Here is a 24,827-nt window from a genome sequence, read left to right as displayed (position 1 = left end):
AACTGAATCGGAAAATGATGGAAACTTACTTGTCCTTTCCTGGTTTTGGGTGTACATCCAGGTACAAAGCAATTTAGCACCATTTCGCTGTAAATGTATGAACTAACTCATGATTTATTTGTTTGAATTTTTCTGGTAATGCCGCCTGTAACCGATAGGCGTGGTTTGGGCGTGGCCTCGAAAGGGCAGCAAAACAAGTGCATTCTGGGAGTTGTTGTCTTTCATCCACATTAGTCAAAAATACATTTTCTGCCTTTTCTCAGTCTAGAAAGCTCCAAATTCAAAAATAATTTCACATTTCTACTACATAAATGACCAATTTTAAATACACATTCATCTTTCCAGGGGTGAAGTACCCCTTTAAGAGAGGAACACACCAAGCTAACGGTCGGCCGATGAACAAAACCTGCCCGATGGCTGACCGTCATCTTGGTGTGTTCCTGCCTTAAATAAGTTTTCTCAGTGTGTTTCGCACCGTCGGCTGAAGTTGGTCGGTCAGTCAGGCCATCTGATCATTCTGTTTGGCAGTTCAGCCACTGCCACCTGCTGGTATGGAAAGGCATTTCATCTTACGCAGGTGTAGAACAGACGTGCTACTTGGCTATCGGCTGTCGAGCATCGATTTGGTGTGTCAGGGCAACTTTGGACCCAGACGCTGCCAAAGTGAGCCAACCACAGTCTGCTTTCATTGCCACTAGTTCATCGGCTTGGTGTGTTCCTGCCTTTAGACATTTGCAACAGTTTATTTTTTAATAACACCACCACAAGGTATGCTCTACTTTATGGCATTATGGCAAGTTGTCAAAAACAACCAGAAAGAACCATATTTATTTCCTTGTTCATCACTTAAAAATGTATGTCAAGTATATTGATTTCACTGTAAATTTTCTGATAATCCGAGATTCCAGACTTTGATTAAATATATGAAAACATGATTTACAGTAAAAATAATCCCTATTTATCATTTAAAAGACTAAATATTTAATGATACTCAAAGTGAAAACATTAACGAGATATTAATGTCAGCATGAAATATAAGTTTAGTCATTTATAATTTCTTCCCAATTGTGACATAACTGAGTGAAACGGCTTCTGGATCAAGAACAAATGTAGGGCGGGGCTCGATTTTGTCCATGGGGAATTGATTGGATGGTTGTGGTTTGCTATTGGTGGATCTCATGTGAGTGACAGGTTGCCCCGCCCTCACGCCAGTAAACACATCATCAGAGAAGAGATGTCGCTGCAAGAGGGAGGGGAAGTTATTGTGATTCAAGATTACAAGCACACATCAATTTAACAAAATGATGTGCATGGATAAATCATTTATAATAAATACTGCGATATTCAGAAATAAAAAAAAGATTTGGCAAATTTGATTTCATTGTGACTTTAAGAAACAATAATTCTGTCTTGCTTCGCTCTAACTTATAGGGTTTCTGAGACTGATTAAACACAATGTGTGTGGAAACACCCATTAAAACTAAATTCTTAGCAGGAATGAGGCTCTTCAGGACCAGGAATGAGGAAGCTGCTTTACAGACACGCATGTTTTACACGTCACTCAAACACAGAACCAGGAAACAGGAAAAACATGAGTTCAGAGAAAGAGAAACTGAAGTGTAGTTGAGCTGTTGTGTGTTTGTGTCTCTGTGTTCATGCAGTAAAATGGCAGAAGCCAGAATATCTCAGGATGAGTTCATGTGTCCAGTGTGTCTGGATCTCCTGAAGGATCCAGTGACAATCCACTGTGGACACAGTTACTGTAAGATCTGTATTACAGACTGCTGGGATCAGGAGGATCAGATGAGAGTCTACAGCTGTCCTCAGTGCAGACAGACCTTCAGTCCAAGACCTGCTTTGGGTAAAAACACCATTCTGGCTGAACTGGTGGAGAAACTGAAGAAGATTAAACTTCCTGCTGACTGTTACGCTGGAGCTGGAGATGTGCAGTGTGACGTCTGTACTGGAAAAAAACACAAAGCCATCAAGTCCTGTCTGGTGTGTCTGGAGTCTTACTGTCAAACTCATTTTGACTGTCATCAGGAATTTCACTCTCGTAAGCCACATAAAGTGACTGAAGCCACTGGACGACTGCAGGAGATGATCTGCTCGAAACACGACAAGATCCTTGAGGTTTTCTGCCGCACTGATCAGAAGTGTATATGTCTGCTGTGTACGATGGATGAACATAAAAACCACGACACTGTATCAGCTGCAGCACAGAGGACAGAGAAACAGGTATGAACTTAAAGTGTGCCATTATGCTCATTTACAGGTTCATAATTTTGTTTATGGGGTCTGCTAGAATACATTTACATCATTTAATGTCTGTTTACACTCTCTGTCTGAACACTGTTTTTGTTTCAGTTTCTTTAAACCCACCTTCCGCAAATCACTAAGTCTGCTTAAAATCACAGTCTGCTCTGATTGGTCAGCTGGTCCCAGTCTGTTGTGATTGATATACTGCTTAGCTTTTGTGTCAGGAATGTTGTAACACGCTTTACCATAAAAATGGTACAGCGGCCATGTGGTACATGTGGGAGCTTTCAGAAAACTCCCAGCTTACAAGCTGTAATTATGAGCTCTACGAGGACGTGAACGCTTTTTACAAGCTAGAATCTCATAACAACAGGAATTACGAGGCCACGTGAACGCACCTTTATGTACGCTCTTAATGATGATTGACAGGACTGAATGATTAGTCTTCTTAATAGGACCCCTTTAAACCAGTAGTTCACATTCATCATTTACTCATGTTATTCCAAACTGGAGTGACTTTCTTTTCTGAGGAACACAAAAGAAGGTATTTTAACCTTTTCAAGCGTAAGTTTAAAATATTCTAGCTGACCCCCCAAGGTGAGTTTTTTTTTTAAGGCGTCCGATATTTTAGAATGTTTCCCCTTATTGCTTCTAAGGCGACGCATCATGGTTGTCACGTGACACACCGCAGCTACAATAACTGTATGACAGATGTATCGCTTTTAATCAGTTTTTTATTTAAAATATTCACAAACTTGCTTACCATGTCATCAATTATCTGATATTTCGCTTCTCAAATACATATGACTGTGTTTTGTCATTTAAAAACCTTTATTAATGATATTGATCTAACGCAAGATGGGTGTCTCCATCCTTAGTTTGCGGCGCAGTTCAGAGTTTGTGTATTTAAATGTCTGAAATCTAAAATTAGCATTATGTGGTTGAAAACACTGCATAGTTTTGAAAAACGACAAGCACTGAGCGCATCGTCTCACAGCCAAAACGCGAAAGCACAGTTTAAATCCGGCAGTCATGTGACGTCACTGAAAGTTCTAAATCCCATATGTGGGACCGTAGCACTCAAATGGTTAAGCAATATCTCATTTCTCCATTTATTGAAAGTCATTAGGGTCCAAAAGTTTCCATCTTCAAAGAGCACATTAAATGAAATCCATACAACTCCAAGGGGGGTAATCTAATGCTGTGTCCCAATTCACCTACTTACACTGTGCCCTAAAAGTACGTACTGTTTTTGAAGAAACAAAACCGTACAGACTTCTGAATGTGAAGCAGAAGAGCAGGCAAACTTTGGGACACACTATGTCATACAGTGTCCTCCACAATTATTGGCACCAAGGGTAGGGCAGTATGTACACCTGTAACGGACATCTCTATCACTTAATTACACACATCCTGTCACAGTTTAAACTGTCCTGTCAATCATCTTGTCACAGTTAACATCCTCTACATTTAATTTAATTTAATTTCCTACCGTTTCAGGGAGAAATGTAGTAGCAGGTTGATCTGCCAGCAGTGTTTCTTTCACAAGTAGACTCTCCTCATGTGTTTGTGTTAATGATGCATTTAAAAGTTAATGACAAATATATCATTACAAAATTTCACAGTGCTGTTGCAGATGAAAAATAACATGGATAACATTGAATAAAGATCTTTTCGTCAGGTTATATACTGATTATTAATCCCTCAAACGTTTTTATCTAAACCTTTCTACTTAACCATCGGATTCGTCCATCCACCATGTTTGTTTTATTCATGTTTTTTAGTTCTAATCAAATCCACATCTATCGCACAGTGGGTTGTGGTCAATATTATCCGTTAGAGTGTGCGCCGATCTTCACTTCAGACTCTAAACTGTAGATCATCCGGGTATCTTTGGAATAATCATACTACGATTTGGGACAGTAATTCTAATTTTGAATATTATTTAGGACCATAGTATGCAAATTGAGACATAACATAAATCTTCTCAAGTGATAGGAAAAGTCAAATATGTTTGCATGTTAAGTCATGTGAAATGCATGAGCCAGTGAGGTTTGATGTTATTGACATGTCGCCATATTTGATTTGAGCTCTAGAAACAGAGACATTATTCAGAATATCTTCTTTTGTGTTCTGCAAGAGAAAATCATACAAGTTTGTAAAGACATGAGGATGAGTAAACAATGAAAGAATTTACATGAAAAGAAAATGAAAGAAAAATGAAAGAATTTACATTTCTGGGTGAACTATCCCTATAAAACTAGACATTGACGAAAATAATACTGACACTTATGAATGAACCTTATCATGAAAGATCTTTAACCCTCAATCTCAGCACTTTACTGATACTGGATTCATACCTGTTTACTTGATGATTTATGTGATGTTTCTCCTGTCATTGGTTTGTCCTTTAGCACCAGCTGAAGGAGACGCAGAGGTTGTTCCAGCAGAGGATCCAGCAGAGAGAGAAAGATCTTCAGCAGCTGAGAGAGGCTGTGGAGTCTCATAAGGTGAGTCTGGAAAAGAAGAGAAGTTTGAGAAGTCTCAGTCAGACTCACTGAAGCCACTGTGTGATTGTGATGTGTGTCCTAACAGTGTGTCCTGAGCTCATCCGCTCCATTGAGAGAAGCCGCTCTGAGGCTACACAGCGGATCAGAGATCAGGAAAAGACTGCAGTGAGTCGAGCTGAAGGACGACTGGAGCGACTGGAGCAGGAGATCAATGATCTGAGGAGGAGAGACGCTGAGCTGGAGCAGCTTTCACACACACAGGATCACATCCATTTCCTGCAGGTAACAGAGATCCAGAAGAACAGGATCATAGTGGACTTGAGCAAGAGACTCACAGAGAAACATTTCATGAGAGCAGAATGAGCCGTTGACTGAAGTGTTGATCTGTGTGTTCGGTTATTATATAATCATCAGTCAGACTCTCATCTGATCTTCTTTTGAGAGAGACGCACTTACAAATGCAGTTCAGCTCTGGAAATCTCTTAGGAAACATTTTCCTGACAAGATATTTTGAGCTTCCAGATGACAACAATTCAAAACTTCACTAATATTTTAAATATTTAGTCCTCAAACAGGAAGTAAGGCTGTATATTAGTGATGCTTTAGTGAATTTAAACCACAAAACTTGACCTTGGGTTCGTGTCCCAAGAGTCCTTGTGAATTTCAGAGCCACTAACTGCTCAAAACTTATAAATAATGGTCAATCTACTTGTTGCTTTTCAACTGCTTTTCCTGATCAAATCTACTCAACCCTGTCATGTGACTCCATTGATACACTTGATCTGTTACATTTATGTTATTGCCAGATGTTTGATCATCCAAGTGTTTCCTAGAAAGTTCACATATAGTTTAAGTGTCAAACACTAGATCTTACAGATCTAACATGATATAATGAACATGAGAAGAATGAATCTGATGCTGTGAAAGTGCTGGATTGAGGAGAGTTACTAAAGATCAACAAGAGATGCTCAAATCTGACAGTAGTGCAGGTTATTGGCTGAAGTGTGGAGGTGATGAGCTTTGATTTCTGTTTTCTGTAGAGTTTCCAGTCTCTCTCAGCTCCTCCTGAATCTACAGACGTAAATGACGATCCCTTCAGTTCTCTCTCCTCTTTTGATGTTGTGAGACAATCTGTCCGTCAGCTGAGAGACAAACTGGAGGATTTCTGCAAAGAGGAGCTGAAGAAGATCTCTGACAGAGGTAAAGTCCTGGAGATTCATCTGCTCTCAGAAATGATCCTCCATCACCTCATATCATGTAGAAGATCATATTAGAAATGTCTTAGGAACGGATGCAGGGATCATTTTCTCTTGACATGATAATCACACTCTTCATGTCTGTTGTTTTCCACAGTCACTTTCACCAACATTGTTCCCAGAACCAGGAACAACTTCCTACAATGTAAGTCACTAAGAAAACAAACAGAGAAATTCACTGAGTGTGTTCATGTTCTTCCTGTAGAAGGAGAAAGAAAACATGACAGAAGAGTTTCATGAGTTTTCATGTGAATTAGTGTTTCTCAACAGGGCGTTCAGAGAACATCAGCAGTCACTGAAATCAATATCTTCAAAAGGTGTTGAGGAGTTTAAGCACATAAATGTCAAATATTTACAAAATGAAACTTGTAATTACTTGCAAAAGAAATATTGCTAACACTTAAAGCCCTTATGTATATAGCATTATAAAAAGTATTTATAATGTTTATTATACATTATTTATGAAAAAATATAATTATAACCAAAGTTAAAATGCATTATAATATTTGCAGATTCTGAAATTGTTTGTTTGTCATGTGTTTTAATGTATTATACTTTCTAAAAGTCACCAATGAAATCCAGCTAATGGAGTAATCCACATAAGAACAGACCCAGAATAGACGGTGTTTCTTTCCATCACGACTGTTTACTTCAGTGTTTCTGTCAGCTTTCTGTAGCACAGATGCTGAACTTCCAGTGAAAACTACGGTAGTAGTAAAAAAAAAAGAAAAAAAAAAAGAGTAATATTGTGAAATATCACTATGATTTTAAAAGAACCATTTTCTAGGGTTGGTAAAGGATCTAAATGATGGATAATGATGATTTGTACAGGATATCAGACAGATTGATAATTCCTGATTCTGATGTGTTTTATCTCCATCAGATTCCCATCAGCTCAATCTGGATCTGAACACAGTGAATGAATACCTCAATCTGTCTGAGAGGAACAGAGTGATAACATTGACTGACACAGAGCAGTCGTATCCTGATCATCCAGACAGATTTGATGTGTATCCTCAGGTGTTGTGTAGAGAGAGTGTGTGTGGACGCTGTTACTGGGAGATTGAGTGGAGTGGAGATGTGTTTATATCAGTGTCATATATGAGCATCAGCAGGAAGGGAGGGAGTAATGAGTGTGTGTTTGGACGTAATGATCAGTCCTGGAGTTTGATCTGCTCTTCCTCCAGTTACTTATTCAGACACAATGACATATGGACTAAACTCCCAGTAATTTCCATCATCAGTAGAATAGGAGTGTATGTGGATCACAGTGCAGGAACTCTGTCCTTCTACAGCGTCTCTGGAGACACAATGAGCCTCATCCACACAGTCCAGACCACATTCACTCAACCGCTCTATCCTGGGTTTGCTGTTGGTGATCTGTTTGGTTCTGGATCATCAGTGAAACTGTGTTGATGAATCAGAATAGACTGTAGAGAGACTCTACCCATAATGCTTTGAGCTCATGATGAATCAGTAACAGTGAGATGTTTTAGAGTCTCTTATTTTCTCTTCATTACATTAATACTACAGCTGAACTTCTGTCAGTGAAATAACATGTCAGAATAAATGTGTGAATAATGTGAGAATAAAAATGTTAAACATTTAATTAAAACATTAATTATATAATTTTGCGGTACAAATGTATTATTACAACAGAAATATATTTGTTTTCATGTTTATAATCTTAACTTTAAAGGCAGTAAAGAGATAATTTTACAATGCAGGTAGAATAATATTTACAGGTGAGCTAATCCAACACTAAAAAATCTTTTGTTGACAACTCATTATATTTTGTTCATTTTTGCATTGGCTTATTTTAGTTTTACTCATTTGAAAATGTGTGTCTGACAAAGTATTTCTGGACTGATTATATTTAGTTAAACTTCACTTTAGTTAGATGAACTTTAAGAATGGCTTTAATAAATATGAACTTATTTAGACTGAAATAAAGGAAAATTAATAAATCACAAACACATTTCAATACACAATTACATTTATTGAAATTACAAACAATAGAAAGACATCTTATGCCTGCCTCAGTTTCTAAATAAAACAATAACAACATATATCATCAATTAAAGTTGGATTAAATGGCTGTAAAACATTAAATTGAACAAGATTACCCCACAACATACATTATAGAAATGTTCTTTGTTCAGACCTTTACTTTAAAAATAAACGGTGAAGATTGTTAATCATCTCTGAATTGGCTTTGACACTTTAACTCAATGTGTGAGCGCTCAAGCTCAATAAAAATAATCACCACACACACAAACACAAACACGCAAGGTTATATACTCCAGTGTTCCCTAACTGCTTTTTTAGTCCTTGAATCTTTGCAGTCAGGCTCTCCCCACCAGCCTCAGCTCAAAGGAGTATCAAAGCTCTTTGGGATAATCAATGTTCAAAGCATAAAGGAGTCCAAACTGTGTGGCCAAATCATTTGGAATATCTTGGAGATCCACAATCTCATCCGGTATCACAGCCACGTCCATGACATCATGTGGGAAGACACTATCGCGCCTGGTGTCCTCACTCACGGTCAAGATGCCCACATTAACCCCGTCTTTCTCATCATCAATGGGCTGAAAAAACTCAGGGGTGGACTATAGCTTTCATTACTGCATTAAATGTACAGTACCAAAACATTTCAAGAATTCACTGGCATTTTCACTGCACTTATTTTCAGGAGTAAATACTGAATTGTATCGTTCATGCAACAGTTTATATTATTATGAATGTAGTACTTCCTTTATCAATAAGTGAGAGTGAGAGAGACAAAACTTGGTGTTATTCAAGTGGTCCTCTGTGTTGTTTGAGGATGCCACACAGTCGTCATGAGAGAAACAAAACTCTCAGCTATCAACTGCCACTCCGAATTCAAAAAATGCAGCTGTTCTGTGCACACTCATTATAATTAAATATATAAAAAATAAATAAATAATAAAACACACACACACACACACACACACACACACACACACACACACACACACACACATATAATAAAACATAAAAATAATTTAATATTTTTGTGACGCAGATTATGCAGGTGGTCACATAATCATTCTGTAGTGATTTTTACTACATTCACCTGTGACGTATTGATTTTTGATCACGTGTCACTTAAGGTGTGGTTATGAGTGTGTCAGATGACCCCTTCCCCCTTTTGTAATACGGGGCACCAGTTAAGAATACTATCTTAACAATTTAAGAACACTCCAAAAGAGCTGTTCAATAATTCAGAATTAATATAAAATGGAGGAAATCGGTCAACTGATTTATCTGAAGGATTTGGGAGAGCCCGGTGAACTAGTAGAGTCTTTGATCATCAACACAAGGAAGACAGAGTTATAATAAAATGAATGAAATTAATTAACAATAGACATGCAAGAGTAAATACCACAACGATTAATGATGAAATAATGAATATGCACTTCTAAAAGATAGTAAAATAACAATCAAAGGAGAATTCTGAATTAAATCAAAGAGACAAATAAATGAAGTGAACACAGAATGGATAAATGCAATGCTGTGGAACTGAATGTAGGATGGAAGAGAATCGTATGGGAATGCTTATGGGAGCCACCTAATGGCTCTGGTAAAATGGTGATAAATAATTGCTTATTTATCATTCAACAAATAATATCCCTATTATTTGTAACAAGCTGACCTCAAATAACTGTTATCTAAACAGGTTAGAAAAACATATGCTGCATGTATAAACTAATTTTTTCTCTAGAAAAGAGGTTTGGTAAGTTTATATTTACGTTCCAGACAGTCCGATGATCAATCCGGTAGCAGAGACGTCTTCCACTGATGATGCAGGCTGCGTGCAGTGGGAGGGCGCGGAGTTGCGATCCAGTAGTCGTGCCACGCTGGGCTGGAGGATGCTGAACTTCGGTTGCACCAAGAGGTCCTTTAGGATGGACTGGGCAGCTCGGTCAGATGAATCTTCACAGGTTCCTATGCAGACTGGCTGCGTCGCTGAGGAGCTGTGTGGTACAGGCAATGTCTGCCGATGTAGAGGTCCTTTGTGGACTGGGCTGCGCTGCTGTAGGAGCCATAAGGGTCAGATGGAGTCCCTCAATGCTGGGGCCCTTTTTGCAGCTAGAGTGCAGCTGAAAGCAATGTAAAAGGTTTTGCTCGCGAAAGCTTCACCTTAACCATCTTGTAGTCTCTTTCCTCGTCAGGTCAGAAACTCAGGACGTGGAGTGTCTGTTAATGTCTCCTTCCCCGTCGAGCTGGAAATGCAGAACAAGGGTGTGTCTACCCGGGGGACATATTTATCCCTTTCTGATGAGGAGGAGATTGAAATGTGGCGTCTTGCCGATCCTGGAGTGTGATTGGCTACTGTTATCTGAAGCAGCCGCGGTGTTGCCCACCCTAGTGTGGAACTCATTTGCATAGCATAAAGTACAGTGTTAAAATAGTGTCTTTAACCTTTTACCCATGCATTATTTCTTTACCAAACCTCTTTCAAATTATTAAAGGCATCATAGGGAACAGATAGACACCAAACACGATGATGAAATGGTTAAATCATCGTCCATACATCTATTTAACTGTTAACAGGTCTGTCCCATGACCTGCTGTTTTACCATTCAGTAACCATTAACATAAACTGTGCTTTGCATGAAGATGGAGTGGATGTGAAGCAGTTTAGATCAAATTAAGACCTCCAAACATAGGTATGAATGGATTTAGATAGATCTCTGTGGCCTCTCTTTATTTCAGTCACTGCTGCTCTATCCAGGAGGTCCAGAAGGATTTTTTATGGCAGTCCTTGCCTAAACCTTAGGAATGAGTTTGGTGGTTAGAGTCAATGTGTCATCCAATGAGAAGTCCTCTCCTTGGTTTTGGTGGGTGCAGAAGGTCCCCCTTCCTGCTCTGGAAGAGGTGTCTGGTAGTTGTCCCAACATTTTATCTGATGTTGCTGAACATTTGTTTATGTTCATTCACCAAAGATCCAATCACGGTGTGGCACATCTTCCTACACACCAGCAATTAGAGAGGGGCCCTGTCGTAAACTGGTCCCTGGAATGACATCTTGACTTGTTCACAACAATTCTGACTGTAATGGTTTACATAAACACTACTGGATTGACGTGCGTTTAATCGCATTAAATCATAAACCTTTCATCATAAATCATAAAAATCATAAACCAAATCTTTCCTAGGGCTAAACGATATTGGAGAATTACGAATCCCCTAAAGGGAGGTGAAGGAAAAGAAGTGAAGATGGGAAGAAAAATTATTTGCTGATGCTTTGTGTTTTGCATTCCCTGAGAAATTTTGCTTTCACTCACAAAGAATACAAAAGTTTTTGCGAGGGAATGCAAAGGTTTTGTGAGCAAACACCACCATGTTCCCTTAGAAAATACATGACATAATACAATATTTTGTTTTTCTGTCACATATTTTGCTATAAAAAAAAAAAAAAAAATGGAAGTATCAACACAATACTTAAATAGTTATATTTGGAAAGAATTAATCATTCTAGAAAATATTTATTTCTGAATTTCTTCATGTATAAACGTTAAACCATAAAGCTCTTATTTTGGCTGAAAACTGTAGGGACTTCTTAAAGCTTCACCATTGTTGGCAATCACTTACCCTCGTGTCATTCCAGACTTGAAGACTTTTGTTCATTTTCAGAACAGAAATGCAGATGTTTTTAATGAAATCTGAGATCTTTCTGTCCATCCTTTGACAGCTATACAACTACCAATTTCAAGCCCCAGAAAGGTAGTAAAGACATCATTAAAGTAATCCATGTGACTCCAGTGGTTTAACCTTGATTTGATAACGCGAGAGGGGAACTTGAGAACTAGCATTTATATGTGTAACAGTGTTAAACATTTAATTGAATGAGTTTATAAATGTGAATTCTATAAGATATTTGTTTGTATTCATTGGTGTTCAAAGGCTCCCATCCTGTGGATATTAATGGTTCTGCAGATATAGTATTTTGTCCCCATTCTCTTGCTGTACCGCAGCAGATTCAAATGTCGCTGCTGTGGGTATGTACGATTTTTCATGTTCTAACTTTTTGAAGAATTAATTGTAGCAAATGAGTGCAGAAAAGGGATGGGAGTCTCATAGAGACATCTATAGAAAAGAGCGGAGGAAGGAGGCAGAGAGGAAGAGGAGTGGAGCAGGGGTGAGCAGTGTCCGGCCATGGCGCCTTTTTTTTTAAAGTTGATATACTGACAATAAAATACTGTCAACATTTCTGTTTATGTGTGTTTTATATTATTACAAATCTATCATATCATATTGAACACATGTAGAGGAGAGTGTGTGTTGTCACACTTGATATATAATTTATGGAAATCTTTTATTATCATCACTATAATTAATTGGTGGCTCTTAAAAAAGAGCCGTTTGAAGCCATGGCTTAAGTGTCACAATGTTTTAATGAACAGCATATACAGTCAACAAAAGAATTCAACAAATCCAGTCGTGTGTCTTCTGCCGGCCGAACCGCTTCACCAGCCTCACCGTGGAGCTCGACTGCTACCGCAAGATCCAGTACATGGAAATGACATACAGTGAGTCTCAAACTCCATTGTTTCCTCCTTCTTATATAAATCTCATTTGTTTAAAAGACCTCTCAACATAACACAGACTGTTACGTAACAGTCGGGGTGTACGCCTCAATATTTGCATATGCCAGCCCATGTTCCCAACATTATGAAAGTATAAACGTCTGGATCTGCACAGGTGAATCATCAGACTAGGTAAGCAAGCAAGAACAATGGCGAAAAATGGCAGATGGAGCAATAATAACTGACATGATCCATGATATAATGATATTATTAGTAATATTTGTAAATTGTCTTTCAAATTTTTTGTTAGCATGTTGCTAATGTGGTTAAAGTTACCATCGTTTCTTACTGTATTCACGGAGACAAGAGCCGTCGCTATTTTCATTTTTAAACACTTGCAGTCTGTATAATTCATAAACACAACTTCATTCTTTATAAATCTCTCCAACAGTGTAGCATTAGCCGTTAGCCACAGAGCACAGCCTCAAATTCATTCAGAATCAAATGTAACAGTATACAATACTCACATAATCCGCCGCATGCATGACGAACACTTTGTAAAGATCCATTTGAGGGTTATATTAGCTGTGTAAACTTTGTTTATGCACTGTTCAAGGCAAGCGCGAGCTCCGTAGGCATGGAGCACGAGAATTAAAGGGCCAGTAGCCCTAAATCGGCTCATTTATAATGATGCCCCAAAATAGGCAGTTAAAAAAATGAATAAAAAAAAAATCTATGGGGTATTTTGAGCTGAAACTTCACAGACACATTCAGGGGACACCTTAGACTTATATTACATCTTTTTAAAAAAAGTTCTAGGGCACCTTTAAGAATAAAGGTTCCAGAAGGGGTTTCTATGGAAGTTTGTTTCCGCCATTAAAAAAAAGGGGTGAAAAAAAATCTCTTAAGGGGAAGCATTATTCTTTTGAATAATTCAAAAGAATAATTAGTAATGAACTCTTAATGAAATGTTTCCATTTACTTATTAACCTTGAAATATTATATTATATCCTACAATATTATAAATCATTGCAATTATTTATTTAAAAAAATATTTTCATTGTAATAGCAAATGAACGAACATCATTCAATCACACTTTTAACTATCCTGATTAAAACGAATAACACAATCTTCTTATTTTTTGCATTATCATTATTTTTCTGTAACTCTGACTGCATGTGCTGAAAAAAATTGAGAAATAGTATTTCATAAAAACGTTTAAAATTGCCAGAGAAGGAAAAAAAATAATAAAATTCATTAAGCTGTCATTTATGTGTATTCATAAAGTCAAAGTGTAATAATGTGGTCTAAGCTTAAATGCTTTAAGACATTTAGCCATACCAAAAGTGGATGTTCCTGACCCGAATACAGCCATGTCATGTAATTAATTAAGAGTATAAAGTATGTTAAATATTTTATGTTTTAAACTGGTTTAAGATAAATTGAGCTTCCTCTTACATAAGTTAATTTGAGGTGACGGTTGAAACGGTTTATTTTCAAATCTTCAGCCTTCAGAGACGATAGGAAGTCTTTTCTGTGAGGAATTTGGTCAGGATCGCTCAGATCTTTGGAAATATCAGCTATTCTTATATTATTTTATGTCATTTTTTAATGTATTTTATCCTTACTGACTGACTGATTTCATACAGACTGACTCAACGCGCTAAATCGTTCAGCGTTTTCTCTGTAATGATTTACTGAGGAAAAACATTTAACGAGAAACTGCGGTGCGTCAAATCTTGTCATTCAGCATACTGAGGACATATTTTTATGTGACACAAGATATTAATAGCATTATTAACCAAAAGTAGCCTAATCTACATTATTCTCTTGCGCTTCTTGTGGGAAGCACATAAACTCAAGTCACTGTAATTTTTAAATCAAAACAATCCTGTCACCTGCACTGAAGCGCTGACGGCATCGGAACGCGTTCTATTCGTGACGTCACAGTCAGCGCGGGAGGCTTTAAAGTGCAACTCTCGCTGAAAAACTCGCATTTGACTCGTTGCTTTTAGTGTATATGCGATTTAGTGTCGATATATGATTATTTGCATCAGTCTACAGCTGTGATCAGTGTGCAATTTTGAATGCTAAGTGTACGATTCCCTGTCAGCGTCTGATTGTGAATCTGCATTTTTCTATTCAGTGTACTATTTCCATCTCGATCTGTGTATTAGTACAGTTGAATTGCACATCATAGCTTTCTGATCTGTGTGTGGTTTCGGATCATAAAATTTTACTTGGTTGTAAGATTTTGGATCAGCGTACCATTACAGATCAGAAAATGTATAGTAATAAATTTCGCACGCTCAGGCCCCTGACGTGTGTCAGTCCTGATCTGACCGCACCACCTCTGACTGCCGCAGGCTGGCCAAGACTGCAGCCACGACCACCGCCGAAAAGGAGCCCAAAAGGCATTGTGACGATGACGGTAAGAAGCTTATCAATGTGTTTATTCAACCATAATTCGTCAGTATTAATATTAAGCCTGCATTCATATGTTGAACTAAGTATTGAGGTGCTTTCTGATTATTTATCCTCAACAGGAGCTCACTCGCCAGAACAGTATTAGTGTCTCCAGTCATCCGCAGTCTGTCCAGCTTCCTCCTGTCTTTGGCACTTCCTATGTTAGAGGTGAGCGATCTGAATTAAAAACATCATTTGAGTATGAAGTAAACACAAGATCCTTCATGAGAACCATATTAACATGAAATAAATGTGACGTGTGTTTTTATTATTCAGGACTGTGTCCAAATCCACCCGCTCAAGAAAAGACGACGCCTTCAGTTCAAAGCCATCAATCATTTCACAAAACCAGACTGCAGAGAAACCTTGCAGAGAAGGTATCCGAGCAGCACATTGAGCATCAAGTAGCCAAAGGCCGCAGATACGACTTCATCGAGGCTCGGAGGACAGAAGTGCGTCTGCGTCATGGGCGTGAAAAGGTGGAAATGGAGGAAGCTCTCGCTCTACAGAGAGCCAAGCTGGAACAGGACGTCCATCATATGCGTCAGAAACATGCCCAGTTTCTGGAAGAGAAGAGGAGGAGGATCCAGGAGCAAGAGATGGTTTGCCGTTTCAACCAACACCACAACGCTCGAGGGAGGGCCGTACACCGACACAACGACTGGAAACAAGGTAAACAGCAATAGATGCATGAAAGCTTTTAGTTGAACTCAGTTTAACATGGTACATGAGTTAGTTTGAACACTTTGTGTAGCTTCAAAAGCAGATTTACTGTACTATGGTTCAGAATAGTATTATTCACCTGAAGATGTCTGCAAAGATTATATGTTATTGGGATCTGCTGCTCTTTTCAAAATCCAGAACAGATATCTAAAAATACTCTCTTAATACACAACCACCCACTAGTCTAGAGAAGTTAGTATTAAAGCCACAGTCTAACTTTACATAAATAATTCCACATTAACTGAGCCATCATTACTCTCATTAAAATAGGAAGATGGCATGTTTTAGCAGAAGAAAGGAAAAAAAACATACATACACATTTATAAACACTGATACTTACAGATTATTCATGTGTTCTACAGCAAATGGAGTCGAGTAAAAGTGCTCCAGTACGCTCAAGTGGAACGACCCCCTCAAGCAGTTGGAAATGGTGAATAATGAATTATAACGGGCTCTTCCTCATCATGGTGGACGGCCTCGGGCTCCTCCACTCGCTCACGGACGGCAGCCGCCCCTCCACAACCCAGGCGGCTGGCAGCGAGTTCGTCCGTTCCCCTGGCGAGTTACTCCAGCCCACCGCCGCGAGCGTCCACTGCCGCAGACTCTGCTCAGACGCACTCGCTGGCACAGCGGATTTCCCACAGTTGCGTTCCTCCTTTCTTCTGTTTAAAGTTTGCGGAAGAAGGCGGGAAACCAGCGAATGTTCAACATAATGCTTTAATCATAAAATCCAAGCCTGGTCCTCCCTCATAAAAGGCAAAATGAACCAGATAAAATGCTCTTGCAAATGATTCTGATCTAGACCGAGCATGGGGTTAGTAAACTAAACCAATGGCTTGGAGCAGGAAACATTTTAAAAAACATTTATTATTAAATAATAAATTTTTTTTTATTTAAAATTAAATACTAAAAAAAATTGCATTGTCATTTTTCATTATGTATTTTAAAACTATACACAATTCATTCTTAAAATGAAACATGGTGTAATGATAAAACATTGAATTCATGACTGTACACATTACTATCTAAAACATTAAATTCTAAGAATCATAGTTGTTTTATCATGTATTTGCAATAAGGACAAACTATGAAGATATATTTTGTTGCAGAAATATTAAGCTACCCTATTTTCAGACTGTCCTATTTTCATTCATTATGTTTTAGATCAGAAATTATGAAAATATGTTAAACGATATTCATGTAAAACTCGCGGAGCTGAAATTGATCGTTGTGTTTTCTTGATTCAAACTGGAGATGAAAAAAAAAAAAAAACACAGCAAAATGTGCTGCAGCATCCAAAGACTTAAAATATAACATTCCTGCCAGTCAATGTCATTAGCTGTTTTTACACAAACACAATCGTAATTAATTGGCCAAATCCAAATGAGTTTTGATTCAGGGTGGTTTAAACCAGAGTGCATGACAGAGAGGACATGTGCATTTTTTTTTTTTTTTTTTTTTTTTTTTTTTTTTTTTACTAGGTCTGTCGATTTAACGTTAATTTATTGAAATAATGAAAATAAAAATAAAATATTGAAATGATTTACACACTTAACGATCCCCACACCAGCCCAGACCTGTACACATTTTACATCAATGTAGTCGCTTAGTGATAAACGTAATGCTAGGCAATGACTCGCTGTGTGATGTAGCCTGTAAAAATGCATTTAGGATGCACGTAAAATTCAACATATGTGGGCAAAACGCCCCTGTATAGTGTTTTGTCTTCTATTTACATAATATTATATAGTTAAGCAATCAAACTAGCAAAAGTGCTGTTTTCTTGAATATCTAAGTTAATATAGTGTTACATTTTCAACACAATATTGTCTGCTTTTGCTCTATTTCACCGACAGAAATATTTCCAAATAAAGCCACAGCAGAACTGTTGTGCATCTCCGAGCAAAACACAGCGGGGTTTCATTATTGAATGAATCCGTGGTGTTTAACGAATCAATATATTTAGAGTATCATTTACAGTTACATGTACAATTGTCCTTTTGTTGTCTACCCTGTCATCTTTATATTTTATGAAAATAAGCAAAAAAAAGTTTACAAATTAGCAAAAGCTGTGTTTTTATAAATAAGAGGCCAGTTAGTTTTGTTTGAAAGTTTGACCAGATAAATTTGTTAGATGTTATTTAGAAAGGAAAGTGCAACCATTGCTTATATTATAGGAAAGCAAATAGTTTGCATTAATTTCATTATTATCAAAAAAAAAAACTTTTCCCATTAACTTAAATGTATTGTTGAGAAAGTGACTAAATATATTTCTAAAAAATTTTTTATAATCACTATATGCACTGAAAATGTATTTACTCTAGTTTGAATTTGTCCATGACAGGATGGACATATTTTGTGGTTTGCTCGTATATTGTCTGCTTGCAGTTAATTTATAAAATGTGCTGGAGCTTGACCAACATGCATTTCTAAAGTCACCTTAATACAACAAATATGAAGTTAAATAGAAAATCTTATCTTTTTGTAAATTGTGAATTCTCAAAGGCATTGTATGGTGGCGATTTTGACCCATATGCAGAAAATGGTTTATATAAAAGACTTCACTTAATGCAGTCAACAGTGATTGAATATCAATAAAATATAAAAATATACACCAAGTATCTAAAGTATCACACATGTATTATTCACACTCAACTCATAGTGTACCTCTTCAATCACCCACATTTATAACATTTGATATATGAATGAACCAATTCAATTACAAAAACACATCAAAATTCATAACCATACCTGCACATGCAGTTATTAATCATTATATTGTGAATTTTTTCCTGCTCCTGCCAAACGTTCAAACATAGAAGAAATTCAAGCTTCACACAGGCCAACTTTCATGCTAACATACATCACACTGCATTCTCTCGGTTAAAATTCAACTTTTGCAGATAAAACGGCTTTAAACTTGGTAACAAGGAAAGGTTACATAGGCTACGTTAAAAGCATTTCAAATGTTATTTCTTGTTAGCGATACCACAAAAGTTACCACGAAATCCACTCAATTGGTTCTCAAAACTAGTCCAGACCTATCCCGATCACATTCCGGGGGTTAAATATCACGTTCGTGTGTTTGCTTCGATCTTGGCATCACACGCAGTGTGCTGTCATACAGAAGTGACATGGAGGACATTCAAGTCAATTCACACATTTATTTGTATAGCGCTTTTCACAATACATATAATTTCAAAGCAGCTTTACAGAAAATGCATGTCAACATTACAATTTAGAGTAATCTGTTATCAGAGGTGACTGTGCAAGTTATGTAATTTCAATATACATAACAAATCAAACAGCTAGTTAACAATCTGTTTAAGCAATATATAAATTTAAGACAGAAACAATGAGCTCATTGAAGTAATGAATAAATGTTAACAATGTTTATGATATATAGCAAAATTTGGAATGGTGCATGTTGATCCAGAGTTTGCGTCATCTGAAGTCTTCATAAGAGGCTGGATCCAAGTAAGCGATTACGTGTTTAATTATAGTGTGATTTGCCGCAGAAGCCAATTAAATTATGCACAGCCAATATGAAAAATAAAGACAATGATGTGACAAAAGAGAGCAGAGTTTTGAAACACTTATGATACAAACCCTCATGTTTTACTTGTATTGTAGAGCCGTCTCTGTAATACATGAGTTCTTACAAGCACTGCCCTTCTTCTGACTACCTTTCGCAATTGTCTTGATAACGTTGTGTATGTAAAATCTTTGAATAAACTCTCATGGGTGCAGAATCGTGACGAATGTTGATCTCGAGTGATGTAAAAAAAAGAAAGAAAAGAAAAATCGCATGAATTCGGATATGACTGTTCACACTGCGGTCACAAATCATCTAACCTGTATCGGATTTAGTACTACATATGGAAGTGGCACAAATCTGAAAAAAAAAAAAGATCAGATTCTATGTGGTTTGTACTGTTCACATTGTCATGGGAAAACATATATGAGTCACATGTGGGCAAAAAAAAAATTAAAAAAATTGGATTTGGGCTACATTTACCTGCTGTGTAAGAGATTGTATACCCAGCCAGTGCAAGACTCAAAGCGTTATAGGAATCTGGATGAATGGGTGTAAATTCATTAAGAAGGTAAATACAGTAATCAAATGTGTAGCTAAACTATTATACAATCCGGCATTCTAATTCTAAATATGAGGTCTTGATAAAATGGAGTAGGATAAAAGCAACTGAAAAGATGCAGAAAACCTTGACCCGCTAAATTGGAAACCATCGTTGGGCCATTTGGGCAGGTTTTACAACTCCTCAATAAGTCCATGGTATTTGGTGATGTAGTTTCTCGTGTTTCGAAGAACTCTGCATGTTGAACATCTGTGGAGTAGCTGTTTTAAGTCCATGTTTTTTGGGGATCGTGACACTTGGGGCAGAGTTCATTAATTCCGATCCGCACGTCCTGTGGTTTGGAGGTAAGCTCCGTTGATTCAGTAGATACATCGGCACTAGTTTGAGGTCCTTGTGTCCAACAAAAATGTTGAGGAACTTACCTTTGTGGTCAGTGATGGCCTGCAGCTGGACAGAGTGGAACGACTTCCTGTTTAAATAGCATGGGGCATCACTTGTGGCTTGATCATGATGTGACAACCGTCTAATGCACCAGCTACCATGCTGAAAGCTGGAGACCCAGGCAGCTGGGCAAAACCTGCTCCCACTGCCTCCAGGTCATCTGGGGTGAGGAAAGCATACAGATGACTGCCGTGCTCATTCTGCACACAGTGTCATGCACTGAGGACTTTAGGATGTCAAAGGCCAGTGACCCCACCCTATATGATGCTGCATGGGCCAGCCAGTAGAGGAACACCAGCACCTCAATATCTTTTTCCCAGCCATGGTCAGAATCTGACTTCAAAGCTGCATTCATTTATAACAAAGTACTTTATTTCGCTGCTCCAAATCAGCCTCTGTCGTGTTCACAGATGTTTTTTATTAAAAATTTGCTAGCTAAATAGGTGATTATATTTACGTTTTTTGCTAAATATTTTACAAGCTGTCGATGAAGGTGTGATCTGCGAGCAGCTGACCAACGCCTCCTTTGATCTGTTGATCCAATTAATGTTAAAACACTGATGATAGCATTAAGAATTAAGAAAAATTTTGCAAATGTTCTTGCAGGAGAGTGGGTTCTTTAAATTTAAATTTTAATTTCTTTTTAAATTTTCACACTGTTGTGATGATGCATGACACGTGACATCAACATAGCGGATGTAGTACATCCAAATTCCATTCATACTACCCATATTCATACTATATAGAAGATACTTTTTTTAATGGTTGGGAAGTATGTTCAAATTCAAATGTACAGTTCCCATTCAGTCGGTCACGTTCGACGTACGTCGGACAGACCGACGAATAGGAATCTCGCTAGAGAGGCCAATCTACTTCGAGTGTAACTAAACGAGCCAATGCACATTGGCATGCAATCATATGCATCAGCTGCTTACCTCGCAGCGCGGGTATATAATGAGCAGCAGGTGCGTTGCATCTTCAGCTTTTCGCTTCGGAGCCAAACCTTCCATGAAGACAGCTACTGAAAGCGAGTGTGGTGAACGAGTCTCTCTTCAAGACGTCTCTTTGTTGCGAGGTGCAGGCGGACAGCGCAGCAGCGGGGCCGATTCTCCTTTTGTTTTTGCCTTTTGTTTGATTGAGCAAAGCTGTAATCAGCGTGAAGGCCGTTCTCACGGCTGGTGAAACGGTGCGCCTAGAGCGCTAAAAAGCTGTTGTTACAGCTGGTAAGAGGAGCGCCTTCAAGGAGAGTGCACACGACAGGCTGCACATTCCCTGTCTGTGCTGCAGCGGCCATTCCCCTGCGTGCTTCAGCACCTAAAAGAGTCAGTCCTTGAAAGAGCTAACACGAGTAGTTCGCGTCTTTTTAAAGATGTCGTTCTACTTGTGTGTTTCTGGATGCGGTCGTTACCTGGCGCCTCGGGATGGTCACCAGCGCTGTATCGCGTGCTTGGGCTTAAGGCACGCTGAGGCAGCGTTTGTGGATGAGTCATGTACCCATTGTGGGAAGATGACCATCGCGGAGTTGCGGTCGAGACTCCACTTTCTGCAAAGGGGTGGAGTCCCGGTCCCGACACCTCGCTCCAATCCTCCTCAGAGGGTTGCTGCGAGCGGCGGGGCTGGTGACTTGAGGATAACGGTGAGCGCGCTTCCTTCGGGGAACCAACCCCCTAGGAACCCTCCCCCCTTGTGCGCTCCGCAGCCAGTAGAGCTGCCCTCGGAACGTGGTGGACCACCCCAGAGGTGTGTACCATCCGTTTCCTTCGGAGCTCCCCCAGACGACCGGATGTCGATCGCTGCATCGGAGGGTGAGCCTGATACTTCTGGGGAGGATGAGTCGGCGCAGTTGCCTCCTTCGGGGGTGACAACTGTGCCCGACACGGACCCGGAAATGATGGCTATGCTTTCCCGGGCCGCCAACAGGGTCGAGCTCGTGTGGAATCCTCCACCGTGTCCCGAACCCTCGAGGTTGGATGACTGGTATCTCGGGGTGGCCAGGGCTGGTTCTCAGCCCCCCACCCCAGTGCCCTTCTTCCCGGAGGTGCATGAGGAGCTCACAGGCACGTGGACGGCACCTTTTACTGCCCGAAACCGTGTCGGTGGGTCCTCCTCCCTCACCACCCTTGATGGCGGGGCAGCGAAGGGTTACACGCGCATACCCCCTGTGGAACGGGCCGTTGCTATGCAACTGTGCCCTAACTCCACCTGGCGGGGGGAGCCGTCTCTCCCTTCCCGGGCCTGTAAGTACTCGTCGGATCTTACCGGCAAGGCTTATCAGGCCTGTGGGGAAGCTGCCTCTGCCTTACACGCTATGGCGTTGTTGCAGGTCCATCAGGCCAAGGCACTGAGGGACCTGCACGAGGGTGGTCATGATCCACAAGTTCTCCAGGAACTTCGTGCCGCAACGGACCTCGCGTTTCGAGCGACGAAGGTTACGGCACGGTCAGTGGGTCGTGCGATGTCCACTATGGTGGTCCAGGAACGCCATCTCTGGCTGTGTCTTGCGGACATGAGGGATACCGACAAGGTCAGGTTTCTTAATTCCCCCGTGTCCCAGACCGGCCTTTTCGGCGACGCGGTCGAGAACTTTGCCCAACAGTTCTCGGCTGTACAAAGGCAGTCTGAGGCCATCAGTCACATACTGCCGAGGCGGGACCTCCACCGCCGGCGGCACCTCCACCGCCGGCGGCACCTCAGACTACCCGTCGCCGAGGGCGCCCCCCTGCAGCCGCCCCCGCTCCCGCGCCCCAGCAGCAGCAGCCTCCATCCAAGCGGCGCCGTGGAGCCGGTCGCGGGCGGGGTGCCCAGCCCGTCCAGCCACCCCCCAAGAAGAAGGGTGGCAAGGCCAAGTCCAAGCGGCCCTAGGACGGGCGACCCGGAGATGGATGGGACTGCTCTTCAGGAGGTGGTGACTGCACCGCTCCTTCCCCCGGAGGAGGGCCGGGTGGAGAATCTTTTGTTGTTTCCTTTTGTTCCGCCGCTGGCTCAACAACCAGCGGTACCCAAATTTTCAATAAAAGAGCAGTTTCCTTTATCTCCGGGTCCGAAGAGGGCTCGGAGAGCAGTGGGAGGGCTAGAACCTCACCACTCTCATCCACCTCTTCTGTCGCCAGCGGACAGCAGCGAGCAGCAGGTAAGCAAATCCTCGACTGCTCCCTCTGTCCACCCGTGGAAGCAGGTAAGTGTTGCACAGCACACTGTGACCCCGCTTCGGGCCGCCTCACACAGAGAGCCTCCCGGGCCGCGTCCCTGCGTTCCACCTCGCTGCCCCGCGGCGGGTACGCCGGTGGTCCCCTTGGTGCCGCTGGTGCGGCCTCTGGGAGCCTGGCTAGCGCTCCCCAGTACGTCTCACTGGCTCCTCCGGACCATCAGGCTCGGCTATGCGATTCAGTTCGCCCGGTGTCCCCCCAAGTTCAGGGGCGTCCTCTTCACTTCAGTGAAAGATGTCGATGCCCCTGTTCTGCGTGCGGAGATCGCAGTCCTACTGGCGAAGGACGCGATAGAGCCGGTCCCTCCAGCCGATTTGAGGTCAGGGTTCTACAGCCCCTACTTCATTGTACCCAAGAAAAGCGGCGGGTTACGACCGATCTTGGAACTGCGAGTTTTGAATCGGAGCCTTCACAAGCTACCGTTCAAAATGCTTACGCAGAAACGCATTTTCGAGTGCATCCGTCCCCAAGATTGGTTTGCAGCGATCGACCTGAAGGACGCGTACTTTCATGTTTCGATTCTTCCGCGACACAGGCCATTCCTGAGATTCGCGTTTGAAGGTCGAGCATATCAGTACAGAGTCTTACCCTTCGGGCTGGCCCTGTCTCCCCGCGTCTTCACGAAAGTCGTGGAGGGAGCCCTTGTTCCCATGAGAGAACAGGGTGTTCGCATTCTCAACTACCTGGACGACTGGCTCATTCTAGCACAGTCTCGGGATCAGTTGTGCGAACACAGGGACTTAGTGCTCAGGCACCTCAGCCAGTTGGGGCTTCAGGTCAACTGGGAGAAGAGCAAACTCGCCCCAGTGCAGAGGATCTCTTTTCTCGGTATGGAGTTGGATTCGGTCGAACGGGTAGCACGCCTCACAGAGGAACGTGCTCGGTCGGTGTTGAACTGCCTGAATTCGTTCAATGGCAGGACAGCGGTCCCACTGAAGTTTTTTCAGAGGCTCCTGGGGCATATGGCGGCTGCAGCGGCTGTAACACCGCTCGGTCTGCTTCATATGAGACCGCTTCAGCACTGGCTTCACGGCCGAGTCCCGAGATGGGCGTGGCAACGCGGCACGGTCCGGGTGCCAATCACTCAGGAGTGCCGCCGTACCTTCAGCCCGTGGTCGGACGCCTTGTTTCTTCGGGCAGGAGTGCCCCTAGAACAGGTGTCCCGGCATGCTGTGGTGTTCACAGATGCTTCTGCCACCGGCTGGGGTGCCACGTACAACGGGCATGCAGTGTCAGGGGTTTGGACGGGACCCCATCTGCATTGGCACATCAATTGCCTTGAGTTGCTGGCAGTACGTTTTGCGCTGAGCCGCC

The 24,827-nt window shown here is 40.9% G+C and overlaps 1 protein-coding gene across 1 annotated transcript; it reads left to right on the top strand.

Annotated features, from left to right (window-relative positions):
• Window positions 1-1,612: 1,612 nt before the first annotated feature.
• Window positions 1,613-7,450, top strand: LOC137024070 (tripartite motif-containing protein 16-like). Its single transcript, XM_067391233.1, has 6 exons — window positions 1,613-2,238; window positions 4,674-4,800; window positions 4,855-5,051; window positions 5,810-5,969; window positions 6,123-6,170; window positions 6,909-7,450. Exons 1-6 carry the CDS (start codon window positions 1,666-1,668, stop codon window positions 7,439-7,441), a joined length of 1,638 nt encoding a protein of 545 aa, XP_067247334.1. The 5' UTR covers window positions 1,613-1,665; the 3' UTR covers window positions 7,442-7,450.
• The last annotated feature ends 17,377 nt before the right edge of the window (window positions 7,451-24,827 follow it).

This window comes from Chanodichthys erythropterus, chromosome 8, assembly GCF_024489055.1.
Source record: "Chanodichthys erythropterus isolate Z2021 chromosome 8, ASM2448905v1, whole genome shotgun sequence".
In the NCBI taxonomy this organism is placed as follows: Eukaryota; Metazoa; Chordata; class Actinopteri; order Cypriniformes; family Xenocyprididae; genus Chanodichthys; species Chanodichthys erythropterus.
This window is presented reverse-complemented; position numbering and strand designations above follow the sequence as displayed.

Excerpts from the sequence above, each read along its gene's own strand:
- LOC137024070 (XM_067391233.1), top strand. The coding sequence starts at position 1,666 with ATGGCAGAAGCCAGAATATCTCAGGATGAGTTCATGTGTCCAGTGTGT. Across the intron at positions 4,801-4,854 it reads AAAGAAGAGAAGTTTGAGAA|TGTGTCCTGAGCTCATCCGC; the intron begins GTCTCAGTCAGA and ends GTGTCCTAACAG. Across the intron at positions 5,970-6,122 it reads GAAGAAGATCTCTGACAGAG|TCACTTTCACCAACATTGTT; the intron begins GTAAAGTCCTGG and ends TGTTTTCCACAG.